This window comes from Paramisgurnus dabryanus, chromosome 24 (genome assembly GCF_030506205.2).
Source record: "Paramisgurnus dabryanus chromosome 24, PD_genome_1.1, whole genome shotgun sequence".
NCBI lineage: Eukaryota > Metazoa > Chordata > Actinopteri > Cypriniformes > Cobitidae > Paramisgurnus > Paramisgurnus dabryanus.
This window is the reverse complement of record NC_133360.1, coordinates 22,524,036-22,544,483: the sequence shown is the minus strand read 5'-3', so window position 1 is coordinate 22,544,483 and position 20,448 is coordinate 22,524,036. Positions and strand designations below refer to the sequence as shown.

At 36.7% G+C, this 20,448-nt stretch overlaps 1 protein-coding gene across 2 annotated transcripts in view; it reads left to right on the top strand.

Moving 5' to 3' along the window:
- Window positions 1-7,069: 7,069 nt before the first annotated feature.
- Window positions 7,070-20,448, top strand: part of kcnh1b (potassium voltage-gated channel, subfamily H (eag-related), member 1b) — a 40,283-nt gene continuing 26,904 nt past the window's right edge. Inside the window, exons 1-8 of one of the 2 annotated variants that reach the window (XM_065259487.2) lie at window positions 7,070-7,571; window positions 8,336-8,362; window positions 12,221-12,344; window positions 12,939-13,045; window positions 13,129-13,257; window positions 14,143-14,261; window positions 14,688-15,080; window positions 19,660-20,089. In XM_065259487.2, the coding sequence (XP_065115559.1) occupies window positions 7,499-7,571; window positions 8,336-8,362; window positions 12,221-12,344; window positions 12,939-13,045; window positions 13,129-13,257; window positions 14,143-14,261; window positions 14,688-15,080; window positions 19,660-20,089 (1,402 nt within the window). In that variant the 5' untranslated portion in view covers window positions 7,070-7,498. The remainder of the gene's footprint in view (window positions 7,572-8,335; window positions 8,363-12,220; window positions 12,345-12,938; window positions 13,046-13,128; window positions 13,258-14,142; window positions 14,262-14,687; window positions 15,081-19,659; window positions 20,090-20,448) is intronic. The other variant, XM_065259488.2, reaches the window with a different exon arrangement.

Sequence of the window (20,448 nt, the reverse complement as noted above, 5' to 3'; positions counted from 1 at the left end):
TGCCTCCAAAGCTTTGATCCCCATTGTTCCGAGCTTTAGAACTTTCTTACAAAACAAACAACGGACCTCATACACGTTGCCACTAACTGGTCTCAACCACCGTGCAAAATCAGGGTTAAGTAACCAGTTCTCGTTGAATTTACACTTTCCCATAGCTAACGTACACTTTCTCCATTTGTTAATAGCCGGTCCATGCACTTTAGCGAACTCCCTGCGAATTTGTGCTTTAATTGGTTCCGCCTATTTAGTTCTGCTTGACACACGACGAACATGTAAAACAGTTACAATCTTCTTGGCGGTCCCGGTTAGACAAAATCTTTAAGACCTTTGATACTCGAATTTAAGACATTTTAATGCTAATTAAGGCCTTATTTTCATAGTACAGAATTTAAGACGTTTTAAGACTTTTTAAGGATCCGCGGACACCCTGTAAGGTAAAGCAACAAAATATAATTAAAAGATACTGGTTTGAAGAAATGTCATAATCTGCTTAACCTTGTAATTGTCAAAGTTTTTCGTAAAGCTTTTTTACCAGCTTCTCTCCTGTTGGATGGTCCACCTACAGCATCTTCTCTTCACTCTGAAAACATCTCCATTTCTCCAGAACAACTTGAAAATAAACAAATAAAGTGTTTGTACAACTGCATATGTAAAGGAAAGTCAATCATGCATGTGTAAACTGATGTTAAACATACTTATTCACACAGATACAAGCATATGTCTTCAGGAAAACACCTTCCACAAACTGAACACAGTTCCTGTAATGAGCAAATTCAATAAACTGTGTATAATGAAAGCATTCTTGTTATTTTAACAAACCATGTTGGGTATGTTATTTTTTCCTCACTGACATTAATGATGTCTCCATCTTGACTTTCTTCCTGCTAAAGAAAAAACTAATTATAACAGGAAAATGTGCCAGGATACTGACAACCTGAATGAAAAATCAAGAGAAAGAATGAAGATTGTCAGGAAAAAGCTTAAACAGAACGGTAAAGAAAGTGCATAATATTGCACAGCTAGGTACCTCTTTGTGACCAGAATTTTCTGGCAATGATATCAGGTCCTGCCTGAAGCCATCCAAGCTCCACTGCCCCATTTGGAGGTCTGTCAGTTTGCTCTGGGAGCAGAAAGAATGGAGACCTTCTGTGTGAACAACATTTACCTTGTTTTAAAAAACAATCAAGGGAATGATCTGTCAAAAAATACATCAGCATATAAAATTTATAAAAAAATTGACACCTAAGGGACCAGGTGAGGTGGGGATGAACTACTTGAGGGGAACCTATGAAGGGTCTTCACCACAGGGTTTGGCCCCCGACGCCTATTGCACTTCGGATCTTCCCTGGGCTCCTCACTGGTCTTTGTGTCCTAGTCTTTCCCTGTCAACATGAGAGCTATCAACATCTTCGATTGTGAATAGAGGTGGGCGATATATCGTTTAGACGATAATATAATGATTGTTGGCAATACGCAACATTTGGATATCTAATATTTTATAATGTGTACAATCATACCACTCAAAAAATTAAAAGAGTTACATCTAGTTCAATAGGGGAGACATGCGGAGGGCAACAAAGCGCAGAGGGTAGACAGTCTGCACGTGCCCAAAAATATTGCTGTTCGCTCTTTGCCATTCAGGCACCTATAAAAGCGGCAACCGCGCTGCAATTCCGCCGCTTGCCGGGTACTGTCTGTGAAATGCCCATGAATCAGTTTCTGCCTTAACAACGGTGACAAAACAATAGAAACCATAACAAAAATTCTAATCATTTCCAGTGAAATACCAATAGAAACCATTAGCTTTTACCATTTAAACCACTACAAAATTCCTTTTTGTAGTGTGGCAGTCACTTGTGAAATGTTTAGAGTAGACGGCTATGTTCAAACTAATTTTTTGTGGGATTTCCAAATATATTAACATTAACCATTCATTGGTCTCGTCAAGTTTGTTTGACTTTGAAATGACTGTTTTCAAACGTATATGGTCACGTATTTCATAGTTATCATGAAAAAAGCTATGAAATTTCAGATTTTACAACATGGGGCCTTTAAACATGTTTTATTCATCGTTAAAGAGAGATGCAAAAACCAACCTGACTGCTGCTGCATGTGACTGAAGAGAGTTGACGCGGCCACTAAGTGACGTCACTCAAACTATGCTTATTTTTCATTGTCCCTGCCATTAAAAAAAAAATCAAGAATTAATATGATATGGAAGGATTATAAAATAACATGGAATTACAAAATAATTAATTTCTTTAAATATAATCTTTTTTTAAATTAAAGACCCTACATCTGCGCGATCGCATAACTGCGCCACCAGCTCAGTCAAGCTAACCCAGATTCTTGCAATAAATGGAGTTAACTTGCGTAATATTAACCAAAGAATTTAAAATACATTTAAGAACAAGCATAACACGTTTTTATATAGATGTAAAGACAAATAAAAGATCTCCACCAGGATACGTTAGCTCACAGCTGCGCCACGAGCTTAAGTTAATAAGTCAGCGGTCGAGCTAACGTCAACAAGTTTATCATCTTAGTTAGTCATATCAAAATATACTGACAACTGAATAAACATCACTGTGAAGTAATTTCAAAAAAGTAACCACGAATTTAATGAAACCTACCTTTAGGGCTGGGACAACGCGTCGACGTAATCGACGACGTCGACGCAAAAAATACGTCGACGCAAAATATGCGCGTCGATTCGTCAGACCCAAAAAGGCGGCGCAGTAGTAGCAACGCAATTGGCTTCAGTAATTGCTCACGACTGCTCGGGGGGACTGAATTGCTCATGACACCTGTTTCACACAGCAAGGGTGAGCAGTGCCTGCGGCCGCGCGGCGCGTGGTTTTTTCAGCGCCCATGTTAACAAGCATGCGCATGCACCCCGCCGCATGAGCAGCGCGAGCTCGCGGCTCGAAACGGATATAAACGGAGGTCGGAGCCAGCTGCAAATACTTGGGCGGCTCTGTAGCAACAGTGCTGCAATCGTTTCTGCGTGGTTCTGCTGCGCTGCTCACGCTCAATTAAAGTGAAAGTGCTTTGTTTATGGTTTAAATGCTCGTGGATTTACGCGAAAAAGTGTCATTTTACCATAAAATCATGAATGTGATGCCAAGTGTGTTTTAAACAGTCATTTGAGCAATTTAACAGAAAGCAATGAAATATGTCACTGTTGCCAGAAGACTGCGCTTTCATTCACTCTCTGTCCAGCAGTAAATGAGTCCTAATCTATCTTAACAAACTTAAGAGAAAGAGATTTAATAATATATATGTGCTTCTTAAGTCTATAATTGTGTTTATATCTGTCATTAAATGGACTAGCACGAGAACAGCACGAAAACAATGTGGATTAAACAAATCTAGTTATAAAAATTACACAGACCATCAAAAGGCACATTGAAGAGGTTTTGCTCATAAATGCATGTAAAATAAAGTAATTTGAACTTGAGATTTTTAAACGGTTACTTAACTGCACAGTATGTACAGTACAAATGCTTTATTGAATGCTACCTCTGTCTAAGAATGCATTATTTTGCACTTGTATAGTCTTTTTTTATTTTGAAATTTTAAGAGCAATAAAGATATATTGAAATGTTTACATTCAGATATGTAAATCAACATGTATAACTTGCTATTAGTTAATTAATGGGGAGATAATCGAGAATCGAATCGAAGTCGAATCGGACTGACAAAATGAATCGTTAGATTAATCGATGCATCGAAAAAATAATCGCTAGATTAATCGTTAAAAAAATAATCGTTTATCCCAGCCCTACCTACCTTAGAATCTACCACAGAAACGGAACACTCGTTTGATGACAATATCGGTTAAACCAGAACGCGCATCTCGCGACTTGAATAATCACGTGATCACATCAAAGCTCTCAAGAGGCGGACGCGCGCCTCTGACAATAATAACATTATAGAAGAAAATAAAGATACATTAAAAAAATTAAACTAAAGTGCTTCTTTCAGTGATGTGTCCGAGACCGATATTACCTGTGTAGAGCCCATTTAACATACAATATTTATTTAATTAAAACACACACACACACACACACACACACACACACACACACACACACACACACACACACACACACACACACACACACACACACACACACACACACAGAAATAGACTTTAATCAAGCACGGCTTTATCGTGCAGTGTACGTACTCAATATAACTTCTACGTAAACATTTATGCAAATTTTGCCCGGATTATTAAATAGACACACCCTTTTATGAACATTGATTAATTATGGCGGTACATGTACACCCTTTCGGTCCCATGACCTTCATCAGGTATACAATCAAATTCAAAAACAGGCTCATTTAAAATCTCATGCTCATTCCTCATACATAATTAGTATCGTCACAATAAAGGTATACCCTCAAATATTTCTATACATTTGTTAAACAATAGGGAGGAGATACAACATTAAAGAATCAGATATAAAATATTACATCATTCATCCCAATATGAATTAAATTTAGAAGAGCAAATAGTGTGCCTTACATTCGTCAAGGTTTGTCTCTGTACCACTTGATAATCTTATAGAACAAAAAACAATGTTTAAAGAAACCCATGAATAAATTATCATAGTTAGAGGCAAATATAGAACTTGTAAAACTTGTAAATTAAAATTAAAAGTAATTATATTTAAAACGTAAGAAGACAAAAAATAATTTACTTGAATACTTGAATATTGATCATTTATGGTTTCAATATTTTGTTGTTGCATTTATTCCAGCAAATTTAAAGGCTGACAACATGCACTTTTTTGATGCAACAAGAACAAGACTGTAATTTTGGTGGATGAAGGGCATTTGCTGTGCTGGAATTACTTACCAGTTAAAGGTAATTACTTGTTTTTTTTTTTTTACAATTTTTACATCAATACAAAAACACTATACAATAAATTAAATACCAAAACTAAATCAAATCATAAATCCTGACACCTGTGCACACACTGACAAACACCCAAACTACCTTAATTTATAGTAACAGGTGTTTTTACTAAGTCCATAGCGCCCTCTGGTGGTTCCATAAAAAACTACATTTTGGCTCCAACCTTTTTGTTTTTTTCAGGTTCTAAGTAGAAGTTTTAAAAGGATGACCTAATCTTATAAAAGTCTTTTAAGTCAGTTTTTCCAGTGGTATATTTTCTTGATCTGATTACATTCCACAACAAATAATACACATATTAATCTAAGTTCTTATACATTTTACGTTACTTTGTAAGATAATGTATAAAACAATTGTTCATCTGGTAAAAATATGTGTATTTAATCAAAACGTAGCGCTCGTTAAGTCAGTTTTCCAGCCGTCCAATCACAATGGAGGAGAGGCGGGACAAACACTACTTCGACCAACCAGAACATCCTTCTACTACTACTAAACAAAAACATAAAAATTAATATAGCATGTCGATTAATATATATAACACCATGTGCAACCACAATATGAATACGCTTTGATTTAACAAATTATCCGCAAAATCTGATACTTATAAGACAGAACTTGCGCGGAGGTTTGTATAATAGCAACCAAAGCGCTTAAGCGCCCTCAAGCGGCCATTTTAAGAACAACACCTGGCGTGTTAATTTTACCTCAAGAAATAAAGGATTTCATATTTTGTTAAAAGTAAAGAATGAGGACATTTTTTTTAAATAATATTAATACTTTAATCTGTGAAATTACTCATTTTTACCCATTGTGACAGTTTTTATTATAAACAGTGGTCAAATATGAAAACATTCTAAATTATGATGAATTACAGTTTGACAGTAAATATAAACAACAATTAAATTAAAATTAACAGGCTTAATACCTTTTCAACTGCAAGAAAAAAATCCCAGGGTTTGTTAATTTAAGGACATGTTCTTTACTTTTAAAACAACACGATTCAATGCCTATTTCAAAATACAAGTTATAACGAAACGAAAAATTCATATGCAGTGAACAGTACATTAAGTAATTAATTTATTTAATCTCTTGAGGTAAAATTAACTCCATCGAAGGCTAAACGCGCCAGGTGTTGTTCTTAAAATGACCGCTTGAGGGCGCTTAAGCGCTTTGGTTGCTATTATACAAACCTCGGTGGGAGTTCTGTCTTACTAGTATCGGATTTTGCAGATAATCTGTTTAATCAAAGCGTATTCATATTGTGGTAGCACATGATGTTATATATATTAATCGACACGCTATATTAAATTGTATGTTTTTGTTCAGTAGTAAAGGAAGGATGTTCCGGTTGGTCGATGTAGTGTTTGTCCCGCCTTTCCTTTATTGTGATTGGACAGCTGGAAAATTGATTTTACTGAGCGCCACCTTTTGATAAATACATATTATTAACAGATTAACACTTGTTTTACACATTATCTTACAAATTTACGGTCTAAAATGTTTAAGAACCTAATTGAATATGTATGTTTGTTGTGAAATATAATTTATTTTATAAAACGCCTTTTAGCCAATAGGGAGCCTGGCCCCCCCGCAAGCTCCGCCTATGCTGCTGCAGTGTCACAAGTTCAGGCCATTGGTTAAGGAAATGCTGTCATATAAGGCTTGTGTTAGGGAAATGTACTTATTACTAACTTGTCTTTGCATTTTAAGAGAAGTATTTACATAGAAAACACTTACAATAAACAGATAACAGGAAGCAGGTGTGGCAACAATCAGTGCAGTGCAAGGGATTATGGGCAATGGAGTCCTGAAGGTGATGTGTGGGTGAAGCCTCTGAAGGCCAGCAGAGGGAGTCACAGTGGTGTTCATGACAACAATGGATGCGTCCAAGGTACCCACACTTGCGGTCTTGGCCACTCGAGAGCGCGTGCATGTCTTCAAACTGGCCTTAACCCACACTTTCTCGAATACCACTCCGGAGCGGCATTTAAGGCTAAGCGTATCCGATCATGCATCATGTTCTGGATGTAAGTCGTGAGACTTTTGCTCAAACCTCGCGAGATGAAAAGCGTTGTAAATTAATAAATGGATATATTACATTGTAAAACGGAAAGTGTTGCACATTTCATTGGTGCAAGCATTGTTGTGTATTTTTTAAAACATCTGCAACTGCTTTTATCACATTAAAACAACATTAATGGTGTTGTTTATTCAGGGGACTACTGAATAAACAACAAACTTTAATAAAGCAAAAAATTCCGCTCGAGACCTTTAGATGTTCTTTCCATGGCCAACAGATGTCCTCGTTGTTCTCTGGATTTATGTCAGGCTCGCGTGTAATTTCCACACAGATGTCTTTCACACAGGACTCTTCATCGGCAGGAGAAGCACGACACACTGCGCTTATGTCCTGACTCCTCACACTGGACACAACCATGTAGATAACATTTGATCTCAAAGCGCGTGATTAACGCGACCCGGGCGAATCTTCACACGCGCGAGGAGCGCATCTTCACGCTGATCTCGGAGCTCGTGGGAAGCGCATCTTCACACAGTGATCTCGGAGGAGCAGGGATGGCCGGAGGACGCAGAGGTCTGGTGGCTCCTCAGAACACTTTTCTAGAAAATATAGTTCGCCGCTCCAACGGTGAGAAAGTTTATGACAGTTTATATCCTATTGGTGCAGTCATTTATTCTGCAACATTACCTTCGTCTCACACTCCAAGTGCTCTGTACTCGAGATATTTGGAGATATTCTAAACATTGCATTTTGTCCTTATAGTTTTCTTTGGGTTTTATCATCTTTTAACTGTATTTTTCAGTCAGAAATATGCCAACAAAATGCAGTTGACTGAGGCACATTGTTGCATATAATGATAATCCTGAAATAAATAATTACGACAGAATAAATGTGGATTTAAACGATGCATATTTCTGCTTTAACTTAAAGGGGACATATTATGAGATTTTTTTTAAGATGTAAACTAAGTCTAAAATAGGTCTGATCAAAAGTGTGCCGTTTTGGGTGTGTCATTTAAAATGCAAATGAGCGGATGAAGTGCAACCACTGATCACAATGATGGTGGTTTGTTGCAATTGAAACTCAATTGTGCTGTGAAATATTTTATCTCTCTCTTTCTCTCCATACTAAATGGTTGTGCTGTGGTTGGATAGTGCAGATAAAGGGGGCGGTATTACCTTATTCTGACATCACAATAAGGGCCAAATTACAATGACCTATTTTTCACATGCTTGCAGAAAATGGTTTACCAAAACTAAGTTATTGGGTTGATCTTTTTAATATTTTCTAGGTTGATAGAAGCACTGGGGACACAATTATAGCACTTAAACATGGAAAAAGTCAGATTTTCATAATATGTCCCCTTTAATGTTTCCTTTTTGATTTTTCAGTTTGGACATTTTCTCATAGACAGACAGGTGATTCAGTTTCATCTGTGTTTCTTATTGTCCTGTTTTGTCACCGTTTGCTTTGGCATTTGTAGTTTGTGGAGTTAGATCGGTAGAAGTGATGTCTTAATTCTACTCACATCATTGTGTTTTTGTGTTTAATGTTATTATTAAGATGTCATGCACCTTTATCAGAAAAAGTGTAACTTTTTGAAAATGTAATGCTGGTGAAATAACAATATTGGATAAATGGTTTTAAATTAAAGGGATAGTTCACCCGTAAAGGAAAATTATGGAATGATTTACTCACTTTCATGTTGTATAAACCTGTATAAATTTAGTTGTTTTGATTAACAGAAAGGAAGATATTTTGAGAAATGTTTATAACCAAATCGTTCATAGACCCCATTCACTTATATAGTATTATTTTTTCCTACTTTAGAAGTGAATGGGGTCCACGAACGGTTTTGGTTACAAACATTTCTCCAAATATCTTCCTTTCTGTTAATCAAAACAACGAAAAATATACAGGTTTGTAACAACACGAGGCTGAGTAAATAATGACAGAATTTTAATTTTGGGGGTGAACTATCCCTTTAATATATAGGCTTTTCACATTTGACATTAGAAACATTGGGGACAGGATTACTTAATCCTTAATTTACTCTATTCGTACTTTACCTTGAATTAATATTTAATTCTGGATAGATTTTACACTGCACATTTTGTAAACTCTTGGTCATTAGCAATTATTGGTGCAAATTTTTTTAAAGGCGGGGTGCATGATCTCTGAGAGCCGATGTTGACATTTGAAATCACTTACACAAACACTGCCCCCTTCTCAATAGAATCTGGACCTTCTTTTGATAGACCCGCCCCACACATAGCAACCCAGGCAATGATGTTGGTTAGTAGACACGCCCCTTACGGCTGATTGGCTACAAGTGTGTTTTGGTACTCGGCCTGATCTCTATTCCACAGAGTTTTTTTTTTTTTAAATCAGGCACCCCGCCTTTAATCATGGGTTGTTCACTAGAGGAAGAACACACAATTAATTCATTAACACAATTTAGTTTAGTTCATTCAAATTAACTTTACTTACTGATCTAACGTACTGACTACACACTCTAAGAAAAAAAGTACAAAAGTTGTCACTGGGATGTGTACCTACCTTTTAGGTATAAAAGTGTACTTTTTGAAAAAGTTCTGCCACAGCGACAACTACCTTCATGTATCTTTTTGTCTGGGAGTTTACTAAACTAAACTAATATCAATTTATTATAAATGACAAATTAGTTTCTTTAATTGATCCCACTTAATTTTTAAACAATGCTCAAAGTTGCAAATTGCTGGCTAAATATTGGACAGAACAAACTCTTGGGTTAAACATTTCTATTCTTGCACAAAATGCAATCACACTCTACATTACTCTGCCTTAAAGGGATACATCACTTTTTTGAAAAAAGGTTCATTTTTCAGCTCCCCTAGAGTTAAAGCTCCACTGTGTAGGATCTATTCCCATCTAGCGGTGAAATTCTATATGACAACCAACTGAATATTACTTTCTAGCCACCCCCCCATTCGGAACGCGTTTTAACTCGTATGGTGGCCCGGCCGTGTCATGCCAAGGTTAACATGGCTTCCAGTAGCTACAAAGCAAAAGCAATGAAAAATAATGAACAATTTGCAATGTCCTTTGCCTGTGATCCATCAAAGCACACAGATTTATGTTAAACATGGAAAAAGTCTGATTTTCATGATATGTCCGCTTAAAATCACATACAAAAAGCAACCATAAACGTAACTTAGACACTCCTTTTTCATCGACGCGAGGAAAAATATCCCAGGGGCTGTTACACTTGGTATTAAGATGTGTTTTCGTCGATCGGATCACAAGTGGACAAGAGAGACACATCACGTTTACACTTGGTGTTTAAATCTGTCTCTTTTTGTCCATTTTCAACCGCTTCTCTCCAAATTACTGAGGGGATGGTCTGTGGACGAGTCCCTCTCCTGTCATTTAATCATGAGCGGGAGTAATGACGTGTTTAAATGGACGCAAACTAATATTATGTCAGAGTCCAATGCTTATGTTTTAAGTAAACATGTTACATGTCCGTGTATATGTAAGAGCTTTCTCTGATATTGGTGAAATAAGATCGCTCAACTTTCACACGCTTGTAAAATGAAACGAAAGACGCGCAGATCAGCGGCGTTTTATCAATGAAAGGCTAAAAATAGCGCTGTCACCGTGTGTTTGTGCTAAAGGTCAGAAAAAATGAAAAACATTTATCTCAGTACCTCAGATTACATAAATGGGCGGAGAGACGCCGTGTGGCTGTTCGAACACATTAAACCACATGCGTGTTTACACTAACAAGTGTTATGCATAACCATGCTATAGTTAGCCAAGGAACTATAAAACTTCAAGTTTACAACATAGACTGTATAGATGTAAACGAATATGCTGAATTACCTGTGGAGAAGATAGAATGTATGCAACTTCGGTGTCCCTTGAGCCCCATCTTGGAAAACTAACTCCAATATTGACTTTGGTCTTGTTGTTTTTCCTGTCGCGTTGTCGTTTTAAATCCCCGTTTCGCTTCCTTGGCGACGTGTTTTAATGTCCTCGAAAATAGGTCTTCAACAGGCTTTCAAATCTGCCTCAAATCAAAGATCGCGGGATCATCACGGTGTGCAGCTGTTGTTGAATCCGAAGGATTCAGTCTACACAGGTCGCATATGCGGGCTGCATACGTCATCAAGCCTGGTTTATTTAAATTAACTGAACATTACATTCGCAAGTCATAAGCATATTACATCAATTTACAATTAACTAAGAATAATTGTCAGCTTTATAATTGTTAATATTCTGAAATAAGACTGTCTTGATGACGTATACCGCCTACACGTGCAACCTCGAGAGGCTTCAGCTAGCGGCAAGCGTGAGTGTAGTCTGACAGTGCGAAAGGCGGAGCTTGAATTTCAGGAATGTCCCTCGTCAGCGAATGTATTTCAAAGATGGAGGCACAACATGGATGTGCCAGTCGAGCGACTCGACCGTATGTATTTTAAATAGCAGATTCTACACTTACGAGAATACTTTGAATAGTGTGTGGAAGTAATTACACATGAATGAGCACATACTTTTTTGCTAAGAATTAACTCAAAAGAGTACACAGTGTAGCTTTAAACATTTGATTTTTACTGTTTTAGAATCCATTTAGTTGATCTCCGGATCTGGCGGTACCGCTTTTAGCATAGCTTAGCATAATCCATTGAATCTCATTAGACCATTAGCATCGCGCTCAAAAAATGACCAAAGAGTTTTGATATTTTTTCTATTTTAAACTTCACTCTTCTGTAGTTACACTGTGTACTAAGACCGTCAGAAAATTTAAAGTTGCGATTTTCTGTGCAGATATGGCTATAAACTATACTCTCATTCTGGTGTAATAATCAAGGACTTTGCGGCCGTAACATGTCTGCAGCAGGTGCAATGATGATACGCAGCGCCCGAAAATAGTTCCCTTGGTTACTTTTAATAGCAGGGGACTATTTTCGGGCACTGTGTAATATCATTGCGCCTTCTGCAGCCTATAAAGAGTCTCTGGTTCTCTGTGTTTGCGCATTAAGCAGAAAAGTACCACGGTTCATAATCACCGCCATTTCTCATACGCTGCATGTTGTTCCGGATGTCTGGATTTTAAATGATAAATACAATTTGTAGTGATGTATGTTTACTACATTTATAAAGCGTCATTAATGACAGACATTTTACTGGAGTTTCTAAATTTAAACATTGTTGTATTGAACGTTTTAAACCAATATACTATTTGATAACAATAAGAAAACTTCTCTAACTGATTTTTCATTGCTTCCTGGCAGACACCAATTTTGTTTTGGGAAATGCCCAAATTGTGGATTGGCCTATTGTCTACAGCAATGATGGATTCTGCAAGCTGTCTGGTTACCATCGTGCTGAAGTCATGCAGAAGAGCAGCACTTGCAGGTTTGTCTGCTCATGAATGAACTGTATTGATGCAGTTATTTAATATTAGAATGAGGAAATGTAAAAAACAGTGGCGGCCGGTGACTTCTTTTATTGAGGATGCTCGATGCGAAGTTCGGCGCAACATGTATGTAGTCTGTCATGTGTGTGGTTCGTAATTTCAAAATATGTGTTCTGCGCGTCAAGTGAACCTTTGCGCATCAAGTGTCTTGTCAAAATAAGTGCCTGCTGCAGACGCGTCTAAAAGGTTTATGATAAAAAAAGATGCTCGTGTTTGCCAGATACTCGCATAATCTCATGCGTAATCAGAGTTTACTGTTAAGTGAGTGTCTTGCGTGTATTTTGTGAACGTGAGCGTTCTTTTATCATAAACGGGTCTGACACGTGTGCAGCAGGCACTTATTATGCACAAAATCACTTAAATTTGATATTTTTGGTCTAAAAACTAGACTTATTTTCTTGGGTTGGTTTGCTCATCAAGAAAAAGCATCTTGATTTAAGAATTTTTAGTTATTTTACTGAAAAGAAGACAAAAATACTAAGAATTAGTTTTTCTTGAAAATCATTTTGGAATCTCTTTTTGTCGTCTTCTAGCTTCATGTACGGAGAACTTACTGACAAAGAAACCTGTGAGAAAGTCCGCCAGACCTTTGAGAACTACGAGATGAACTCCTTTGAAATACTCATGTACAAAAAGAACCGTGAGTTTGACATTAAAATAATTTGACAATAGACTATGTTTAAGGAAGTTATTTAAAAAATATATGTTGTTGTTTTTTTGCAGGGATGCCCGTGTGGTTCTTTGTCAAAATTGCACCTATTCGAAATGAACAGGACAAAGTTGTGCTGTTCCTCTGCACCTTTAATGATATCACAGCATTCAAGCAGCCTATTGAAGATGACTCATCTAAAGGTCTGATATGATACATCATAGACATCAACCTTGAGCTTTCATTTTGTTATATCAGAAAATACAGTACAGATGAGTTTAAACTATTCTGCAGTTATTTTTGTAAGGGGACACTTAAATAACCCATGAAATCTAAATAAGTGTTCAAGCTTTTCATTCATGTCTAACTATAGTGTCCTCTTAAAGGGGACATAGCATTTAAATCTGACATTTTCCATGTTTAAGTGCTATAATTGGGTTCCCAGTTCTTTTATCAACCTAGAAAATGTGAGAAAGATCAACCCAGTAACTTAGTTTTGGTAAACCATTCTCAGCAAATATGTGAAAAAATAGGTCATTGAAATTTGGCTCCCCCTGTGATGTCAAAAGGGATAATACCGCCCCTTCATCTGCGCTATTCAACCACAGCACTGCCATTTAGTGCAGAGGTCAGCTCATTTGCATTTTAAAGGACACACCTCAAAACGGCACATTTTTGCTCACAGCTACAAAGTGGCAATGTTAACATGCTATAATAAATTATTGATATGGTGTTTTTAGCTAAAACTTCACATACGTACTCTGGGGACACCAAAGATTTATTTGACATTTTAAAAAAGTCTTGTGAAATGTTTCTTTTAACAGTTTTACATACGCAACTTTTGGCGCAGACACAAAATGCATCTAACATTTAAAAACCAAAACAAACCATAACTTTTGATGACTCAAACGTGTTTGAATAAGTAACGTTATCCTAAAAAACATTCAGGAGACGTATTCATAACTCCTCGATAATAAGAAAACTGCACTAGTAACTAAATGAATTAATAAGCAAATATTTCATAACTTACCGTAGTATTTTTTTTTTTAAAGCTTATGTTTCCGTTTTCCATTGTTATATTCCTAAAGGTTGGGGCAAGTTTGCTCGCCTGACAAGAGCACTGACAAGCAGCCGTGGGGTTTTACAGCAGCTTGCTCCAGCTGTCCAAAAGGGCGAGAACGTCCACAAGCATTCCCGTCTGGCTGAGGTAAAATATACGTGTTGTGAGTTTGTGCTTGTGTCAACGTGTGTGTGTGTGTGTGTTTGTTAGCACATTCATCAAAGGAAAATGCATCAATTTATCCCTGAGCCATTCTGGCCAAGATTGTGTGCTGCAGTTCCAGAAACCTCTCTGTCGTCTTGAGGTAAATTACCGACACGTGCGGCTGCTGTGCGTCTGAATGTCACTTGAGGCTTATGAAACTAAAAGCTCGGTTAAATCCTAGACAGCTCTAAAAACTCTAATCACAAACACAGTCAATCACATTATCATTACTTAACGAGAAGTAATTGCTTTGGCTGTATGAATGCAAGTAAATGTAAATGTAATCTAAATGTCATGTCGAAGCAACCTAGAAAAACCTCTCTTTAGACATTAAGCAGATGTTCTTTTCCCGTTATCTTGTGATTTCAGGTATTGCAGTTGGGCTCTGACATCCTCCCCCAGTATAAACAAGAGGCTCCCAAAACTCCTCCTCACATCATCCTTCATTACTGCACCTTCAAAACCACCTGGGACTGGGTGATCCTCATCCTCACCTTCTACACGGCCATCATGGTGCCCTACAACGTGTCCTTCAAGACCAAGCAAAACAACGTCACCTGGCTGGTCGTGGATAGCATTGTGGATGTGATCTTTCTGGTGGACATTGTGCTCAACTTCCACACCACCTTTGTGGGACCGGCCGGGGAAGTCATATCAGATCCGAAACTCATCCGGATGAACTATGTGAAAACCTGGTTCGTCATAGACCTCCTCTCGTGTCTTCCTTATGATGTCATCAATGCTTTTGAGAATGTTGATGAGGTGGGATTTTTTTCCCCTGAAATCTCAAGCCGATGAACGCATTGTTAACAGGCATGTGCAAAATTGCAATATTTACTAGTGTTTGTAAACAATAGGACAGAATGTAGGGATGCAACAACTAATTGCATAGCCTATTCAGTAATAATCAATAATAATCCGTAATGAAAATAGTGTTCAACGAATGTCTTAATTGATTTGTTTCGTTTTTGGACAAATGTACCTGACTTTAGAATTGCACATATCACGCTGTTACAGTTCCTTACGAATATTAACAATGGTTTTACTACAGTTAAAACCAAAAATCGTCTCCCAAAAAACAAAAAAAACAAGAAGGGAACGAGACACTGCGCCACCATAGAGACGCAGTGTCTCGTTCCCTTCTCGTTTTTTGTTTTTTCCTTGAAAAGGAACATCTTGGGTTACAGATTAACCCTTGTTCCCTGAGAAGGGAATGAGACGCTGCATCTCTATGGTGAAGCAGCGCGAGTTCCCTATAAAGGGAACCATCTGCTGTGTCTGAAACTGTCTACTTCTATACTATATATTAGGCGAAAACCGGTAATAACAACAACAACAAAAAACGGTTACTGTAGTAAACCATGGTTACCACAAAATAACCATGGGTTTTCAAAAACCATAGTTTAACCATTGTTTTTGTATTAAAACCATGGTTTTGCTAATAGTAATCAATACACCAAAAAAACATGGTAACTACTCTTTTATCACAAAAACATGGTTAATTTTCGAAAAGGGGTGGGGAGGTGGGCAAGTGACTTCACAGATGAAACAAATGTGTGCTTACATTCATTGAACACTATTTTCATTATCGAGTATTATTGAATATTTGATTAGTTGTTGCAGCCTCATTAAGCAAGACCATAAAAAAAGGATTGAGAAAATTAATGTTTTGTATTATTTAATAGGATATATATATATATATATATATATATATATATATATATATATATATATATATATATATATATATATATATATATATATATATATATATACGGTATATATGTATAATTTTTAATAATGTAAAATATTAGGGGTGTAAATCGGACAGTTCATTCCGATTCGATGCAATATCGATTTTCTCCGCCAGCGATGCGGTTCTTAACCTGATGACAGAATTTTAAAGTGAACTATTCCTTTAAAGGAACACGGCCACATTTTGGGAATTTAGCTTATCTAACTCTGGGGGATGCGGTGAATAAGTCCATACATACATTTCTCATCACTGTGCGTGCTGTAACTCTGTCTGATGCAGCCCCCGCTAGCTTAGCTTAGCACAAAGACTGGAAGTGAATGGCTCCAGCTAGCATACTGCTCCCAATAAGTGACAAAATAACGTGAACATTTTCCTATTTATGTGTTGTGATTTGTATAGTCACACTGTGTACAAATAACAAGGTCATATGAGAGACAACTTCTTTTCAGCGGCAACAACATAAACAAACCACTTGTGTGGACTAAACCTTTTGTGGATTTTTCCCTGGCAGCCAAACCTCTCCACACAGTTATGATCATGCTCCTCATGTCCCCTCATCTTTTAGCAAACCGAAACTTTTTTCAGCAAGGTATTTGTTTCAGAGATCAGTTTAGTCACCAGCCAGATCTATAAATAAAAACAAACCAGAAGTTCACTTCGGTTTAGGTGCACAATCGCGACAACTTGCTTGCGTCCAATGAAACCGTCTATATAACACACTGTAAAAAAATAGTGCTAAATAGCACTAAAAGCTTGTTATCAGGGGAACCATTTTTAGTGCTACAGTATATAGAACCTATGAAGAACCATACGGGGGTGATATGGCACCACTATAGCACCAGATATGGTTCTATATAGCACAATCTGGTGCTACACATAAATGGTTCCTCTATGATTAAGAGCCAGTGAACTACTTTTAAGTGCTATTTTGCACCGTTTGCAGTGTGCAGCACAAAGTAAAATGAGACGTTTCTCCAGGACCATACAGACACTGAGCTACATAAAACAACACAGAGCTAAAGACTAAAAAAAGTCAGTCTAGCCACATAAATTGCCCAGTGCCAAAGTTCTGCAAACCAGTGTGAAAACCTGCAGAAAGGTTGATGTGATGCCTGGAAGCATGCGCTGGTGTCAGTCTCAATCTTTCTGCTGAAATTGCATTATTGCCTCACAGTCACAGGCTTTGCGGTACTGAACATTGATTTTAACCTAACATGTCAGATGTTTCCCTCAGACCGTGCTGAGTTATATTTGCTGTGTCATGCAGACGTTTTACAGATCTTTTGAATTGCTGCAGAAATAAAACACAGCACACTGGCTTTGGTCATGGTTTATAATTCTATGTAAATTCATGACCTTCAGATATCATTGTGGCTGATGGATAATACACTACAGAAGTTATTGTGTTTCAAACTCGTTCAAGCATTCATCTTTTTTTCAGATTATGGTGCACCGCAGCATAAAGGTGCACCGTTCTATATACTATATACTGTATTTCTGTACAATGAAGTCTTTTTGGTATTGATTAGTGTAGCAAACATGAATTTTTGTGATTAAGAAGCTTTTGTTCATGAGATTTGTGTGTACCTAGGAGTTAATAGATAGATATGTAATGTGTCTTACTGTATGTAATTCTGTTTAATGTTAAACATCGAATCTGTCAGCAGGAAGTCAAGAGTAATTTCATGTAAAGGTATTCCTCGTTATAGTCCAGCTTACAACATCTGAAAACTGCATAGGAGTGATAGGAGCGGTGTAGCTGAAAAACAAGTACTTGTATTAAATAACAATTAAAAGACAGTTTAAATTGTTTGTTTAAACACTGGGATAGGAATTAGAAATCTAAGGCTCCTTTTGACTGAAACATTCAGGACTGCTCAGGAGTAAAATAATTTCTTTCATACTCTCAACAACATCTACACTGCAAAAAATGATTTTCATGAAAAAAAATTCGTAGTATTTTTGTCATGTTGTCAGTAAAAATATCTAAAAATTCTTAAATTAAGATGCTTTTTCTAGATAAGCAAAACGACCCAAGAAAATAAGACTAGTTTTTAGACCAAAAATATCAAATTTAAGTGATTTTGTGGATAAAACAAGCAAAAAATCTGCCAATGGGGTAAAAATTTTCTAGAATTTTTCTTTAGCTTAGTATTTAAGAAAAATGTTCAAGATTTCTTTGCTTACCCCATTGGCAGATTTTTGCTTGTTTTATGCACAAAATCACTTAAATTTGATATTTTTGGTCTAAAAACTAGACTTATTTTGTTGGGTCGTTTTGCTCATCAAGAAAAAGCATCTTAATTTAACAATTTTTAGATATTTTTCTGAAAACAAGACAAAAATACTAAGAATTTTTTTCTTGAAAATCATTTTTTTTGCAGTGTATATTTGTTTAAGCCTCAACCATTTGGGACCCTACATTTTGAGGAGGACATGAAAGCTAAAGGTCAGAAAAAATGGCAGATGAGGAGATTGTTACAATTATTTTGTGATTCTTTATTGAAGTGAGTCTGGAGGAGAGGAGATTAAAGTTTTTGATTATTATGAGGGCACATTAATAAAAAAAAAGAAGTTCACAGATAAGTCATTTATAAAAACACCAAAATATGCCATAAAAAAATTCAATTTCATGTTAAAAACTGTTCTTATTAGGCCTTCATGATGTAGTCATATGCCATCACAAGAAAAGAAAAAAAATCAAATAACTTGACTCTTTCCCTGTCGTTGACAAGTTATCTTGTCAATTAAGAGAAAAAATTTGCATAAAAAAAACGTGTTCCTGATGATTTTTTATGTTAATCTGCAATACCGCGATTATCCACTAAACTTACCCAATTTATGAAAAAACTGAAGCCAAAATGTTATTTACTAACTTTAAACTCTGTGTATGTTTTGAAATCGTTCTAAATCTGATCTCTAACAAAATTCCTTTACAAAAATACAATTATTACACCTTTTTGATAATTTTTTTTTATATATTTTTAAAGAAAAATACCCATATTTAAGAGTTTATAAGCAGAGAAAAAATCAACCTGATCTTGAGAATTTTCGTGGCATAGTTATGGATTTTTTTGCAAATTTTTCTGTGGCATTCTCACGGATCTCCGCATTTTTCCGTGGCCCTGCCACGAACTTTCTTTTCCATGGCATTCTCATGGATTGGTTACTCATCTGTTTTGTCCTATTTTCTTACCATTGTCGCTTCGGTTTAGGTTTAGATTTACAATTAAATGACATCCCTACCCAAACCCAACTCTAACCTCAACGCCAGGCGACAATTGTTAAAAGTTTAGAAAATATAAAAGAATAGATCAGAAAAATAGAGGTAGGATGAAACTTTTTTTCCCTGTTTGTTTGTTTGTTTGAAAGCAGAGGGTCTGTTGTTTCATTTGATATATTTGTATGTTTATATATTTTTAGAAAAAATAATTCCCGGAAGGCATTTTGTGAAACTTTTGTGAAATCACAAAAAATGCTGATGGACAATTTAAAAAAAATGTCTGGCGGAGAATGACTTAAAAGCACTGAATGATTATTTTCTTGAATTATTTACTAAACTATTCTCTTTTATATTTTTTGAAGGGCATTAGCAGCCTCTTCAGCTCTCTGAAGGTGGTCCGTTTGTTGCGATTAGGCCGTGTGGCGCGTAAACTGGACCACTACATTGAGTACGGGGCGGCTGTGCTGATCTTGCTGGTCTGCGTCTTTGGTTTGGCTGCCCACTGGCTGGCTTGTATTTGGTTCAGCATCGGTGACTACGAGGTCATAGATGAGGAAGCAAACATGGTCCGAAGAGATAGCTGGCTGTATCTCCTGGGAGAAGCCGTCGGGAGACCGTATCGCTTCAATGACAGTGGCACTGGAAAGTGGGAGGGTGGACCCAGTAAAGATTCGGTGTACATCACATCACTGTACTTCACCATGACCAGTCTGACCAGTATCGGCTTCGGGAACATCGCGCCCACCACTGATGGAGAAAAGATCTTCGCTGTTGCCATGATGATGATTGGCTGTGAGTAAAAGAAACTAATTTCAGCTTGCAGCGCTAAATAACAAAATTTCCTGCATTTTTTTTCTGTTTTACCCAAAATCTACAGTGCTACTTACAGTAATGCACATTACCTCAGGGTTCCCACGGGTCCTTGAAATCCTTGAAAGTTTGTGAATCTGGGGGAAAAAATTCAAGGCACTGGGAAGTTTTTGAAAATCTACATACATAGATACAGGTCATTGAAAGTGCTTGAATCTATTTTATGCAAGAAGTTTTCTGGAAAAAAAATCCATATTATTCTCTGTGTAGTGTAGGATAATATCATAAAAATTCTCGACTTTTTAAGCACACGTGCTAAACTGTTCACTTTAAATGCTTAT